Source organism: Danio rerio, chromosome 2, assembly GCF_052040795.2.
Source record: "Danio rerio strain M-AB ecotype USA chromosome 2, GRCz13ab, whole genome shotgun sequence".
NCBI lineage: Eukaryota > Metazoa > Chordata > Actinopteri > Cypriniformes > Danionidae > Danio > Danio rerio.
Genome location: NC_141022.1, coordinates 23,775,856 through 23,790,816, shown reverse-complemented (window position 1 = coordinate 23,790,816; position 14,961 = coordinate 23,775,856). Strand labels below are relative to the sequence as shown.

The following is a 14,961-nucleotide window of genomic DNA, read 5'->3' as shown; positions in this document are numbered from 1 at the left end:
TGTAGACTATCAAAAAGATATATAGCTTAAAAAGGCTAAAACTTTTAACCTTACAATGGTTTAAAAATTAAAAACTGCTTTTATTCTCGCCAAAATAAAACAAATAAGACTTTCTCCAGAAGAAAAAATATTATCAGACATACTGTGAAAATTTCGTTGTTCTGTTAAACATCATTCGGAAAAAAAATTCAAAAGGGGGGCTAACAATTCTGACTTCAACTATATATATATATATATATATATATATATATATATATATATATATATATATATTTTTTTTTTTTTTTTTTTTTTGGGTGAAATATCCCTTTGAATTGCACTTTTGATCAAGTTAAAACAAATTTAAATGTAATTTTTGAAGTGACAAAATATCTTTTAAAGAAGGAACTGATTTGTTAATCTAAAACTCAAAATATTGTTGTTAATGATGTATGCAGTGCGAAATTAAAATAATAAATACATTTCTCAAGGTTTGCCAAGATTTTTTTGTACACAGTGCAATTTAGCAATATATTATTGTATACATTTTTCATCTGCAGTAATATAAAAATGTACCCAGGATTCAAAATTAGTATATTATTTGCAGCCCAAATATTTAAAAAAAAGGTATTACTTTATGTGGGAATATTTTTGTACTCACCTATTATATAGTTCCAGATCTGTATTAACTTTTTACCTTAAAACTATTTGTACATGCTTATACTGGATATAATGGAAATTGGATTTGTGCTTTGATGCTTCATTTAGGCAAGTTGCTCAGTCTTGTTCCTGATGATTGGCAAAGATTCCAGCCTCCCACCTCTGGGCCAGGGCACTTTTCCGTCTGACTCGATGGTAGGGTGCTTCAGGGAACTAAAGGAAAAAGCTTCACCTGTAAAACTGCATGCAGTTTCCAGTTTCAAGGTGAAATGGGTACAGATTGATGAGATGTCAAAGACGTGAATAAAAAACAGAAAAGTATGGAGCTGATAGTATGGCAAAACAATCTGAATTTGAATTTTGTTAATTTGAATTATAAAAAATGCAATTAAATAAAACTGAATATTATGTGCCATTAAAAATGTTTTGAATTTGAATTTCTTAACTTAATATGAAACATCTGAAATTTAAGCCAACTGAATTTTAAGTCAGATTTTTTATAGACGTATTTTCAAACTTCTGCTCTGAATTCATATTGCAGATATTGGGTTTATAAAAATACAGTTTCAATTTTTCAAGATAAAAAAATTCAAAACATCAAATTCAATATTCTAAAATTCCAATCCAGAAATTCAGATGGTGAATTTAAGATTCAGCAGAAAGTTGGTCAGGGATGATCAACAGGGAAGAGTAGATGATCACCAAAAGGTCAATCAAAGAGCTGCATGAGTTTGCAGGCGTTTGTTTGGCTCATCAGGAGACCATTCAGGGGTCAGCTATTTTCAATTGTTTGTGTAATAAACATGCATGCTTCAGTGATTTAAACAAATATGTTTAATTCAATTACATCTCATTGGTTATTCAAACGTACTTAAGCTTTTTGTGTTTTGAGGGATAAAGAGCGGATTCTGACCTATATTGTAACCAAGTGTGCCGCAAGCCTGCGTTTGAGTGAAGGTCTCGGCCGTAAGATCGCCTCCTGGGGGCTGGCTGCAGTACAAGTCATAAAGCCCGCCTCCTCTGTGTTAATGAAGGAGACTTGAGCCCAAATAAAAAAATTAATTACACTTGCAATAAACTGTCCCGAAAGATGGTTCTGGTCGATTAAGGCATTGGTTATTGTGCTGAAATAGGTGCAGATGTTCATTTTTGTAAACAGTTTGTTTTTAGCAGTAATTTAATGCTGGGCGTGTCATCGTGATTGACAGCTGTGATTGACAGTTTCTCAAAGCAGCGCGTCTGAGCATCGGCAGGAGACTGAAGTGTTATTATTCGATTTCTGTGTTATTTTACCATGACAAAATGAGTTCAGCAGTAAACTACAGTTTCTGACATACATGATCCTGGTGGAACACTGTTTATTCGCTAAGGTCAGGGCTTTTTTCGGGCTTTATTAGTTTGCTGATACACGTACGCCTAGCCACCCAGATAGCAAAATACACTGGGGCCAGTTCCAGCTAGATTCCAGCCGAAGACTTACCCCTCAGAGCTCAGACTGACTACCTCTGCTGGACCTACTCCGGATGCCTGGACTCACTGCCCGAATCCAGCCCGAGTCAATCGAGCCAGATGCGGCGGCCGAGCGAGCTGGCGCTGCCGCATGCGAGCCGGAATCAGCCCGCGACGCCGCGAGTAGGTTATGCGCTGCGGACCGGAGCTGGCGCGATTGAATATATAAACCCTCATATTTGTTACCGTTATTACATCCATTTGTGTTGATAAGACAGCAAACGCATGCTGAGAAGTTCGGGGGGCGTGGTTGATTTTACATAAAGCGTTTGGTTGGAAGCTCGACTCCGCTCATTTTCGCGGCTCCTCCTCTGGCTCCTTCAGACAGTCCTTCTGCGCATGTCAAGGCTCCAATTTCAGCGGTCTTTTGCGACAGTTTGTGCCCGTCAAGCAGGCGTTTTGCCCTCAAAGCGTTCAATGGGAAAAGGGGCTGTCGCGTCGTCCATATTTTTTACAGTCATTGATTGTAACCTCTGAGGGGTTATTTCAACAGACACAGGGCTTTTCCAAAGTCAAATTTAAGGACTTTTCCAGCTCTTTCCAGGTGCACTTTTAAACTGTTCCAGAAATTAACAACTGTGGTAAATTACATATTTGCATGGACACACTTCTTCATCAAATTATGTAAGATGCTATTTGTTACAATATTTTATACTACAGCATAGCATATAGTATAGTATCTGGTTTTGAATTTTAGAATATTGAATTTGATGTTCAGAATTTCATACATTTTGAAAACTTGAAACTATTTTTACAAACCCAATATCTGCAATCTTTGAATTGAGAATGGAAGTTTGAAAATATGTCTATAAAAATCTTAGTAAAAAGATAAGGAATTCAAATTCAAAACATTTTGAATAGCATATAATATTTAGCTTTATTAAATTGCAATTGTCAAAAATTTATATTGACAATTCAAATTGTTTTGGCATATTATTAGCTCCATATTAAAGTGCATTGCAATGGAACAGTTAAAGATGGTACATGAGACGACAAAATGAAAAGTATGTAAATTTTTACAAAAAAAAAAAAAAATCTGTATATTTGAGGCACAGCAAACTTCAAAATAATGTACCTTGTGGTCACAGGACATAGCAGATCGATCCATTTTGCGTGTCTTCGATGGAGAGGAGGGGGATGACTTAGATTTTGCTGCTACATCCCCTGTAAAATGTCCAAACAAAAGAAAGGACACTTATGAATTACCAAACATCAGTAAATATTGTACTGCAGAAGTCTCCAGGCCTGCTCCTGAGTAGATACCATCCTGAAGATTTCTGCTCCAACCACAATCTAACACACCTAAAACAATTTATACACTCGCAACCCAAAATAGCTGTGTTAACTAGAAAATAGCACTAACATTTTACACAACTTAAAACTAAGGAGCCTTAGTTAAATTAAAATAGAACTACACAAAACTTTAAGCTATATGTTAATTCTACTAGGGCTAAATTAACATATAATTCAAGTTAAGGGGAAGTAAACAATGACTGAATTAACACGCAAAAGTTCTATCATCATTTACTTATCCCACACTCAAAGTTTGGAACCACTTTAGGGTGAGTAAACTTTCATTTTTGAGTGAACTAACTCTTTAAGTAAACTATTTGGTTTACAGTTGAAGTAACTTGATAAATAGGTATGTTTGAGCAGATCTGGAACTGAAGTCTACATAATTGGAACTCAGGAGCAGGGTCGGAGACCCTTGCTTTACTTGTTTCCATGTTACCTGATCGCTCGTAAGTGAAATTCTGCAGTTGGCTGGGGGACACAAGCACTGTGTCGTATCTCTCCTTTACATATAGCTGTGCTCTCTGCCTCCTAAGCTCCTCTTCTCTTTGCTTGACCAACTTGATCTCCTGATCCACCAGAGACTGGGTGCTGTGGGAGCGCAGTTTGAAGAAGGGATTGTTTTGAAACGTGCTCTCTTGAGTCTCCTGGCATGCAGTGCTCAGGCAGAATTCAGAGGCACTTCGAATGATGAGATTGGACGTCTCTAGGATGATGACGTTGTTCATGTCTGATGGCCATTCTTGGAAGCTACTTGTTTTTGGAGAGAGCAGCCCACCCTTCCCTTTTTTCTGTTGGCTGGTGGGGTACGAATCCGGTTCTAGTATAATGACATTGTTGGCAGTCATTTCATGGTATGTGGGACTTTTTCCAGAGGATGCGGTAATTGACAAACTTGGAGTTCTTGCACCAGGAGACCTCTGAGACCTGCACCTGTCCTCTGGTGTGTCAAACATCCGTCCTCTCTCTCCAGGCTCTGATCTGCTGTGTTGAAGAACGGCAGGCCGAGGTTTACTTTGCATAGAGTCACCAGAAGACATCTTTGCCATTGCTCTCTCCCGTCTGAAATTCTCCTCTCGTTCAAGAGCTTCACGGATCTCCCGCTCCACTGGAGTCTCCGGCTCATCATAAGGGGACCTGTAGCTTGTGTCATCTAGACCGGAGTCCTCTGAACAGGGGCTGAACTGAGTGTATTGGTAATCCCCAAGGCTAAGGCTTTCTATGTCAGGGTCTCTTCTGGGACGATCAATGTTGCGGACAGGAGTGTACATGAAGCTGTGTCCACCCTGGCAAGATCCCGGCTTCACCATTGGCCGGTGCACCAGTCCCCTGGTTTGCTCTTCCATCTCCTGCCATTGCTTGCGAGTCACCCTGAAATCCAAATGCTCTGTGCTGACATTCTCACTCTTCATTTCCTGAATCACGCAGAAGTCTTGTGGCAACTTCTTGTCGAGTTCTGAAGTTGAGCAGGACAAACGCTGCAGGCTGTGCTTGGTAGTTTTAGCAAGCTCTTCTTCATCTTCCGCAATTTTGGTTAAGCTGCAGTAATGAACAGTAGACTCCAGAGAAATATCTTGCAGCTCACATTCGGTTGGACAATCTGGTTGTTCTAGAATCTCGGTTTCATTAATACTCAAAGCCAAAGCTTCATCTTCAGCATTGCTGTTACTCACTTCATCGTCTTCTTGTGTTGCTTGCCCTTCCAGGTTTATCTCTGCTTCATCCATGCCCAAGAGATCTTCATTATTTTCAGCCTCTTCCTTGTCGACTGCTGGTGGAACTACAGACCTCCACGGCTCCTCAGCATCACTATCTGATGAAATGATGGCCATCTCCACAACCAGACAGTCACTTAAGTTGTCTTGATCCATATCTGGACAAGATTCATTCGGGACTTCAGAAATCACCAGCCCATTCATTTGCTGCTCTAGCTCAGGTTCTTCTTGCGGCTCCACCTTCTCCTCTGGTACTTCCTGTTCTTCCTCCTCTGGTACATAAGTGTTGTTTATTTCCATTTCTTCTTCTGGTTGGTCATTCATCTGGGGGTCTTCATGAGACTCTAAGGTCAATGATTCTGTGTCATTTGCTTCTGGTTCGTTGACCTTAAGCATAAGGCCTTCTTGAGAGTCTTTGCTCCCATCAGATTCACCTGAGCTGTCACATTCATTGCTTATGGCTTTGTTTTCCTTATGCAGATCTTCATTTTCTTGCCCATCCAAGTCTTCGTGGGGGTTGCTCTGTCTGGTATCCAGGCACTCTGAGAAATATGCAACAAAACAGTCATTCGCGTCCTCTGTGAATTGACATGTCTGGTCCTCTGTACACCCAGGATCCATTTTACAGTCTGTTAGATCAGCCATTTCTGAAAGCTGGTTGGTCTCCATGGTGACTGCTTCAGAGAGGTATTCCTGCTCTTTCTGTTGCTGATTTACAGAAGTCTCTTTGCCTTCATTTAATTCAATTCCATATGACCTTCCCACACCAGCTGTGGCTCTCTAAGGAAGTCACAATGGGGGGAAAAGTTTGTTTAGAATTAAAGAAGCACTAAGCTTATAAATACGAATGACAAATGCCAACTGTTTTTCCTCTTTGAAAAGTATGTTGCCATTAGGATAGACATTTCACTAGAAGATCCAGCCTTGTTTTTTTGTTTTTTGTTTTTAGCAGAAATGCGCAATGTCATTTTAGTTTATCAAGTTGTTCTGGGATTTAAGCTGTAAGGTATAAGTGAGTGGATTTCTGAAATAACTATGGGAAGTGGTTTCTATGTCATTTCAAAATGGGCTGAATAGGTTTTAGAGTTGCCTCAAAGAAAACCTGAGTTGCAAAATCTGGGATTTCCAAATTCTGTTATAAATTTACCTCTCGGCTACCTCAAATCAAAGACAGTTATAATCACGGGATGAGGTAAAAAAGCTGGATAAATAAGAGAGACACATCAACATCCCATGCTGAGGAAATGGAAGAGTTTGAAGGTCTCTTATCTATTATGCGAGTAAGTTTTCACCACAAAAATCAATAACAACAATTTCAAAGGCTGCTTTTACACTGCAGATCTTGATGGTCAATTCTGATTTTGTGATTGTATCCCTTATTTTGTTGACCTGCTTACGTTATCTTTTAAACATAACTTGTATACAATTGTCTGCTTTTACACTGCACATGGCAAAGACGCAATGACTCAAAATAAAAAGAGTGGGCGCTGACTAACAGCTGATAATGAAAGGATGCTTTTTTCTCCATTCCTGTATTTAATCTGTTCGCAGTGTTTAATTTTTAAAATTCTTTTTTTTTTTACTACCCAGAAGGCACACAACATCATAACACGGTAATATTAGGTTAGATTTAGATCATGACATCAGGTGACCAAATTTCAATGTCTAGCCAGCGTCTAAGGACAACGTTATTTTGATGTCCAAAAATGCTGTCAAATTACATTGATATTTGGTTGATTTTAGGTTGTGATGGAAAGTGACCAAAATCCAACGTCTTATAGATGTCATAGTGGTTACATCCACACAACTCCCTGATTTGAATTTCCAAACAAAATCCAACGTCTCCACGACATTGGGGTAGATTAAGGTACAACATCAATATGACGTTATGACAGAAAAGGTCTCATCTTCTCATCTGGTCATCTTCTTTAAATCTTCGCTTTTTTTAAACCAGTAGTCATCGTAATGTCTTTTTTATGGTATGATTTACGCATGTGAGATATGCAGCAGTGTTAATTTAGCCTATATACTTTACGTGGCGGACATTGTGCACTCTCTCTCCTTCTCTCTCTCTCTCTCTCTCTCGCTAACATGCTTAAATACGTGTGCTACATGACAATATAAAATCTTTTTTGTCCTAGCATTTGGGACTGCTGATGTCTGTTCCAAAATGTAAGCGTCAGGGTTGATGTCATTCACTGGGGTTTTTTAACGACACGCGACTTCCTCTGACAGATGAATATGCAATCTATCTTACACTGCAAACACAAGGACACAGATCGGATTCATATTGGATAAATTTCCACATACTGTATGAACAAGGCCTGAATCTGGTTTGAGTAAATCGGATTCCATGTGATTTTTTTGTGGGCCATATTCGATCTGTGCCACATGGGAGAAAAAAAAAAATGGAATTGGGCCACTTGAACCATTATGTGTAAATGCAGCCAAAATGATCTCTTTTCATCTGAAAAGTGACCAAAAACACTTCATTATGCTTCCAGGGTCAGCAGATGTCAGTGTCACTTTTGAAAAAGAAACACCACATGCTTGCACCACATGCTTGCACAATCACAAATCTACAGTCCAACATTATTGTTTTACTTACAGTACAAATACCTACAGGCTGAACACTAAAACTAAATATGCAAGCATGTGATAGTATTCTTTAAATAAAACAAAATAAGGTTTTTGTAATGCAGACTGGATTAAAAATGACATTTTGTAAGGTTTGCATTTTCATGCCCCTAAAATGTTGTAATGCAAATAATTGAATAATTGAGACGCAAAATGAGATAGTAAAATATAATCAACAACGAAAATGTAAATGAAAACTGTAAATAAAAACTGTAAATGAAAAAGCTTATTTATTGACTGTCTCAGTCCTATCACTTTAAAATAACACTGTACATCTCTATATATTTAGGCTAAATCACCTCTTTATGTATGCCTACTTATTTGTATGTATGTCTGTACTTTCATTTCAGTTGTCTTTTATTTCTTTAATCTTAATTTTCAAAATGAATCCTCATTTCACTTTGCAAGTTTACAATGATAATAAAGCTTGTTAACAAGTTTTAATGATTAATGAAGGAATTATGATGCTTTGTTCCACTGTTTCATCTTCATTTACATGTAGCAGAGTATTTAAAGCTGTGGGCTATATCTGTCTACTTGCATCCAGTCCCCTGGCAGCATAGTCAAAAACTGCAGTCAAACCAAAAAAAACCCAAAAAAAAACACGTTATTACTCTTTTAGTACAAGTCGCGGTGGTAATGCTTCTTTTAAAGTGTCACCCACTGCATATATTTTTTTTATTTAAAGTACTATCAGTGTAACTACAGCAAAAATGATAATGTCACATTCCTGTTTCCTATCACTAAATGTGTCCTTCCCCTTCTCTGATCATATTGTCATTTCGTATGATACTGGGGTAGTCATGATTTATTGGCAAGATCTGATTTCAGAAGGTCTGTTTTGCTGTTTTTTTTTCACTGAAAAGTAGTCGTTGCCTGGCAACATGTTCTATTCGAGGAGGCTGTGCTGTTTATTATACAGTATGAGCCAACACAGCTCCACAGTCAGAGACAGCCTCATCTAAGCACCATGCAGGTTTATTGGGGCTATCAGCCTGAGTTTATTCTGAAACATACAGAGAGAAACAAATCTATTGCAAATATTGAGCGAATAGGATGTTCTTTTATGCATGCCTGCTGGTGCTGTGACCGCCATTAACCCCGGAGCCACCCTGCCCGTTTTGGAAAATACATTTCTGATGTCTAAACATCATCATGCCCACTTTGCCAGAGGTGGAATTCTGCAGATACCAAAAATGATGTCATCAGAAGTTATCCAATAGTGCTGCGTTAAAGTGATAGTTCATCCAAACATGAAGATGTTTGAAGGACTAACAACCTAAGTCACCTTTCACTTCAATGTTTCCATTCATCAAAAGTGAATAATAACTGAATGACAAATATCTTTCAATAGAATCTAACATGGATTTGCTTTGTGAGGTGGTCCTTTTAAATCAAATTCTCTCAAATATAATAAATGGCAAATTTAGTAAATTTGATAAGTAAAATGATTTTTATTATTATTATTATTGTTATCATTATTATTATTACTATCATTATTATTATTAGTTATGATAATTAGTATATGTTGTATATCTGCAGATAAAGAATGCATACCAATCAGTTATGAAGTAAGACAATGCAGCTTCATAACTCTTTTTAAAGACACCGGACACTCTGCAAAACACGACAGCACAAACGCAGCACACCGAATTCCTTCATCATTCCCTCTTTATTCGTGCCTTGCGCATGCAGATTCTCGCCAAAGCAGATGCGGATGCAACAGATGCATAATTATTTTTGATACATACCAGCAGCTTTAAAAAGAGGAGCCAAACGGATATCATCTCCAATCTACCGCAATACGCACATGCCTGAATTAGATGCACAAATAACGAGAGTAACCAAATGGCGACGCGTCGCGAGTAATTCATATGGTTGAACTCGACGAGGGTAAATCAAGACAGATTCCTGAACAGACCTATCGATCCGCCAGCAATTGTCAAAGGTGAAATAGAGCGGATAGAACAGATATTGACAGAAACCAATGCAACTGAATGCCTGAGCCCTGTCAGCATTGGTTTCACTGAGCTCCAGCGCAGCTCTGTCCCTCTGGGCGCCCACTCTTCTCTACCAAATATCGAGCGCTTGATTTTGCCCACGCAATTTTGAACATGCAGTCCATATTTTGACCAAGGTCATTTTGCGACATTAATCTTATAATTACAGCTCTGGAAAAAAAATGCACCACTTTAAAGTTGTTTTCACTTATTAATTGTTTTATTTTGTTAACGTAATTTACACACAATATTGTGTGTTAGTGTGTCTACTAAACTAAATTCTATAAACATTTGCAAGAAACATATTTCAGTTACAGAAATACATTATCAAACAATGCAAAAGAAACATTACATTAAATCCTGTTACACTGGTAAATAAATGGCATGCCAATCTTAAAACATAGGACTTATAGATTACTCCAAGTGGTTTCATTTCCTCTGGAAGGCATTGATGCATCTCATTATTCTTTTCTCATTAATTGGTACAAAATACTTAAGATTCATTCATTTGCTTTTCTTTTTATTAGTCCCTTTAATAATCCAAGGTCACTACCTTGAAATGAACTTATCCAGCGTATCCAGCACATGTTTTACGCAGCGGATGCCCTTCCAGCTGCAACTCATCTCTGAGAAACATCCATACACTCATTCACACTCATTCACTACGGACAATTTAGCCCACCCATTTTACCTGTACTGCTTGTCTTTGGACTGTGGGGGAAACCGGAGCACCCAGAGGAAACCCGCAAATGCAGGGAGAACATGCAAACTCCACACAGAACTGCCAACTGACCCAGCTGAGGCTCGAACCAGCGACCTTCTTGCTGTGAGGTGACAGCACTACCTACTGCGTCAATGCGTTGCCCCAAATAGGGATCAGATTAATTATATTTGTCAACTCTGTTACTGTGAAATTACAGTGAATTTCCAATTAAATTTTAAAACAACAACTTAGTTTTATACATGCCATGGGGTATCTGGTTTAAGGTTAGCTGGTTTGAGGTTAGCTGAAGTATAACATGACTGAATATGTCAATTCTGTCAAGGTTTTAACAAAAATACAATAAATTACAATAGTAATAGATTCAGTTCACTTTAAAGTACACATTTCCTGTATGTCTTTTCACTTAAAAAATAAAAATATGTAAAATGCTTGACATGTATCCACAATTCTAGAATTAGTCATGGCCACGTTTTATTTTGATGGTCCATTTGTTAAATTTAAGTTATATTGCATCTACATGCCAGCTAATTCTCATTAGATTATAAGTAGACTGTTAGGTTGGGGTTAGGGTTAGTGTAAGTTGACATGTACTTGCAATGTTTCTTATAATCACACAAATGTCGAAGGAGCAGTATCAACAGGTATTAAACAGACAGTCCACTAATACTCAAATGGACCATCAAAATAAAGTATTACCTTAGTCATATACATTTAAGGCATAATGCATATCTGAACAGATATCGCATAATAACCGGATGTTTAGGACTCCAATGTATTAAATCGGTTTTAATCACATTTAATGGTTTATTTAACAAAAACAACTGGCTGGATTTGCATTTTGTGACTGATCCCATATAATCGAATGAAAAATATTATTTCGAGTCTAAATATTTTAGTGTTTCACTGAATGTAAGGCTTCCATAAAGAATCTCATTGCTGGTGTCGTGTATGTGTTTTCAAGGGAAAAGATCCTGAGGGTTTACTTGCTCTGAATCATCTGTGCTGGCATTGAAAAACCACCTCTGATTTTAAACAGAAAAGTTAGTAATGAGTAATGAGTAGTGGTCACTTTTTTCTTAGACTCTAAGCCTGATCAGTCTTCATGAACAGTTGGAGTCAGTATTATTAGCCCCCTGAATTATTAGCCCCCTGTTTATATTTTGCTCAATTTTTCTTTAGCACATTTCTAAACATAATAGTATTAATAACTCATTTCCTATAAGTGGTTTATTTTATCTTTGTCATTATGACAGTAAATAATATTTTACTAGATATTTTTCAAGACATTTCTTTACAGCTTAAAGTGACATTTAAAGGCTTAACTAGTGTAATTAGGCAAGTTATTGTTAAACGATGGTTTGCTCTGTAGACTATTGAAAAAGTATAGCTTAAAGGGGCTATTAATTTTGTCCTTAAAATGTTGTTTAAAAAATTTAAAACTGCTTTCATTCTAGCTGAAATAAAACAAATGAGACTTTCTTCAGGAGAAAAAATATTATCAGACATACTGTGAAAATTTCCTTTCTCTGTTAAACAACATTTGGGAAATATTTAAAAAAAAGAAAAAATAAATAAATATCAAAGGGGGGCTAATAATTCTGACTTCAACTGCACATCATCATCATGTTTTCTTTTTCCAGGAATAACCCAGAATTCAGTATTACTCACCTGCCACATCTGTTCTGCCGCAATGATGTCAGATTCAACCTTTAATCATTGAATAATTTCCCCATACAACTAAACTTACAGCGCACATGCCTTCATCATGAAATATGCAAGGGTGAAAGCTGGCAGTGACTCAACATTCTGTTGACTACCATCCATAAAATGCAAACTTATCCCATCTGGGATGATCTGATTGCAAAACTGACAAAGGTAAACATCTTTGGATGTTCATAAGCTCTTTTACCGCCCTCTTTCCAGTTTAAATCTGCTTGCAGACTAGCATGGTTAAAAAACAACACCAACTGCAAGTTTGGTGAAGGATATTCTATCTGTTTACTGCCTGTGTGTGTTTCTCTCTCTCTCTTTTTCCCCCATCCTCTGTGTTTGTCACTTCCATCCCACACACTTGACGGAAAAGCAGCACGAGTATCCTACACTACAACAAACTGAAAATGCAACACAAAAAATTGCATAATCTATCCCGTTCTCATAATTATCATCTGCTTTCATGAACATCCCACTACCATACACTAAAAAAGTGGCAAAGAGTGTCAATCTGACCCCTTTTCAAACTCAAAAGACGCCGGTTCACAATGATTCATCTCTCCATCTCCAAACTGACAGACGTCAGACAGTACAGTATGTTATTCAATAGACATCAATAGAAAAGTTGAGAATGTGAATACTCACCGTGAGTGCTGGAGCTGCTTTAACACTGGAGGTCTCGTTTCTTCCTGTGCATGTATGTGTGTATGTGTGTGTGTGTTAGTGTGTGAATGTGTGTGTGACAGAAGCTCTGATTGAATGCGTGGGATTCGACCAATGGCAGCACAGTAACTCCACTGACAGACATGACAAGCTCTCTCATACACACAGGCGCATATAGGAGAACATGTCTAAAAATATATTTGCACAGAATTCTCATGGTTCTGACAAAAAAAAAAAAAACTGCTCGCTATAGCTTGCACTAGACGCCCGCTATCAGACAGTTTGCTGTAAGTCGTCGGTGCACTGAATCAAATACAGAGGCTTAAGTGTATTAAGGGATCAGCTTTAATCTGATTTTTTACATAACTCTACTATCGCTTTCACAAGACTACAGTGATGAAATAATAAAGGAAAAGAAAACAACATAATTTTTTGTCCAGTTTCTGTTAGTTTCTCATAGTACAGCCAAATAATAAAATTAATTAATTAAAAATCGTATATACTCACCCTCATGTTGAAAGAAATTCAGAATGATTTTTCTAAATACAAATTTTTTTGCAGATTGTCCAAAACTGCACTTTTACACCATGGAGATTTAAAATAAAATAAGAGAACAACCTATAATATCCTAAATTTTAAGGTCATTGCTTTGTCCGGTTTGAATTTCTCTTAACAGGGCTAAAATACCAAGGTAGCAACTAATTCTGGCCCAGATTTGGCAAAAAGCTGGCAAAGCAGGTGCTCGTCCGGCACTGGCATACTGCATGTGGGCCAAACATGGCCTGGGTTTGGCAAAGGTGGCACCATCTTTAGGGCGGCACACTTGGGCCAGATATCAAATGTAGAATTTGGACCAGATATTAAAATTTTATAAGTGGGTCATGTAAGTTTGGCCTATCATGACCCACTTTTAAATTATTTTTTAATAAAGCAAAAATTCTGCCATTCGGGTCTCTTAGAGAAAAAGCACACCCATAGCAAATTCATTGCAGTCGTGACACACCGAGAGGGGTCTGGATGCAGACTTGGTGCAGTGCAATCAGAGCTGCATCTAATGCTTTTTAATCCGCTTACCTAACCCCACCCCTAACCCTACCCGTCACAGTGACGTCACTCACTTCATTGAGTGCATTGTGTCTGACATTGCGTCGCTGATAAAGGCTGCATCCAGATACTATTGGACACACCAACATATCTGACTTAGTTCAGACCCAGTTATGGGTTGCTACCTTGGCTGAGACTTGGCCCAGATATGGTCCATGTTTGGCCCTTGTAGGGAAGCCAGACTTGGTCCAATCGTGCACCATAATTCAATGCGGCAAACAGGCCAAGCAAAAGCTGATTGTGTGGGCCAGATCTGGACCAGAGAGATTTTACTATGTGGGTAGCTATTTTTAAGCATACACTACCTGACAAAAGTCTTGTTGCCTATCCTGGTTTTAAGAACAACAAACAATAATATTAATAAAAACTTGACTTCTAGTTGATCATTTAGTATCAGAAGTGGCTTATATGAAAGACCTCTAGATTACACTTATTTTACCAATGATCATGCCTTGATTTTTACTTGTTTAATTAAGGCAGTAAGGTCTGACTTTGTTTAGACAAAGTCTTGTCACTTAACAGAAATAATGTACAGTATAGAATATAAAGTTATAGTGCAGTGGAAAAAGAATGAATATTGTGTATGACTCTCATGAGCTCTGAGGACTGCATCCATAAATCTCTGCAATGACTTAAATAACTTATAAATAAAGTCATCTGGAATGGCAAAGAAAGAGTTCTTGCAAGAGTTCCTCAAGAATCTTTAGATTCATCTTCAATGCCTCCTCCTTCATTTTAACCCAGACTTGCCCAATAATGTTCACATCTGGTGACTGGGCTGGCCAATCCTGGACCACCTTGATCTTCTTTGCTTTCAGGAACTTTGATGTGGAGATTGAAGTATGATGAGTGTTATCTTGCTGAAGAATTTGCCCTCTACTGTGGTTTATAATGTAATGGGCAGCACATTGTCTTGATAACTCAAGATGTTGATGTTTAGACTAAAGAAACAGCTTGGTGCTGGTGT

At 37.8% G+C, this 14,961-nt stretch overlaps 1 protein-coding gene across 5 annotated transcripts; it reads right to left on the bottom strand.

Annotated features, from left to right (window-relative positions):
* Positions 1-270: 270 nt before the first annotated feature.
* On the bottom strand, positions 271-12,949 carry si:ch211-153l6.6. Of its 5 annotated transcripts, none has more exons than XR_015478418.1 (4): positions 12,873-12,949; positions 3,881-5,936; positions 2,604-3,312; positions 271-1,552 (listed from the first exon to the last, which is right to left on the bottom strand). XR_015478418.1 is itself a non-coding variant. In XM_087240687.1 (4 exons), exons 2-4 carry the CDS (start codon positions 5,823-5,825, stop codon positions 868-870), a joined length of 2,046 nt encoding a protein of 681 aa, XP_087096813.1. In that variant the 5' UTR covers positions 5,826-5,936; positions 12,873-12,949; the 3' UTR covers positions 271-867. The 5 variants fall into 5 exon arrangements, 4 of the variants coding, with proteins under 4 accessions (XP_087096813.1, XP_087096812.1, XP_087096811.1 ...); XM_087240687.1 differs by having other exon boundaries at positions 271-879; positions 3,224-3,312; XM_087240686.1 differs by having other exon boundaries at positions 271-852; positions 3,224-3,312.
* Positions 12,950-14,961: the final 2,012 nt, after the last annotated feature.

Bases quoted from the DNA above. Each gene is read 5' to 3' on its own strand.
- si:ch211-153l6.6 (XM_087240683.1), bottom strand. From the start codon at position 9,667: ATGAATTACTCGCGACGCGTCGCCATTTGGTTACTCTCGTTATTTGTG. The intron at 5,937-9,544 runs GTATGTATCAAA...TGACTTCCTTAG, and splicing joins TCCTCTTTTTAAAGCTGCTG to AGAGCCACAGCTGGTGTGGG. The intron at 3,313-3,880 runs GTAACATGGAAA...GACATTTTACAG, and splicing joins TTTCACTTACGAGCGATCAG to GGGATGTAGCAGCAAAATCT.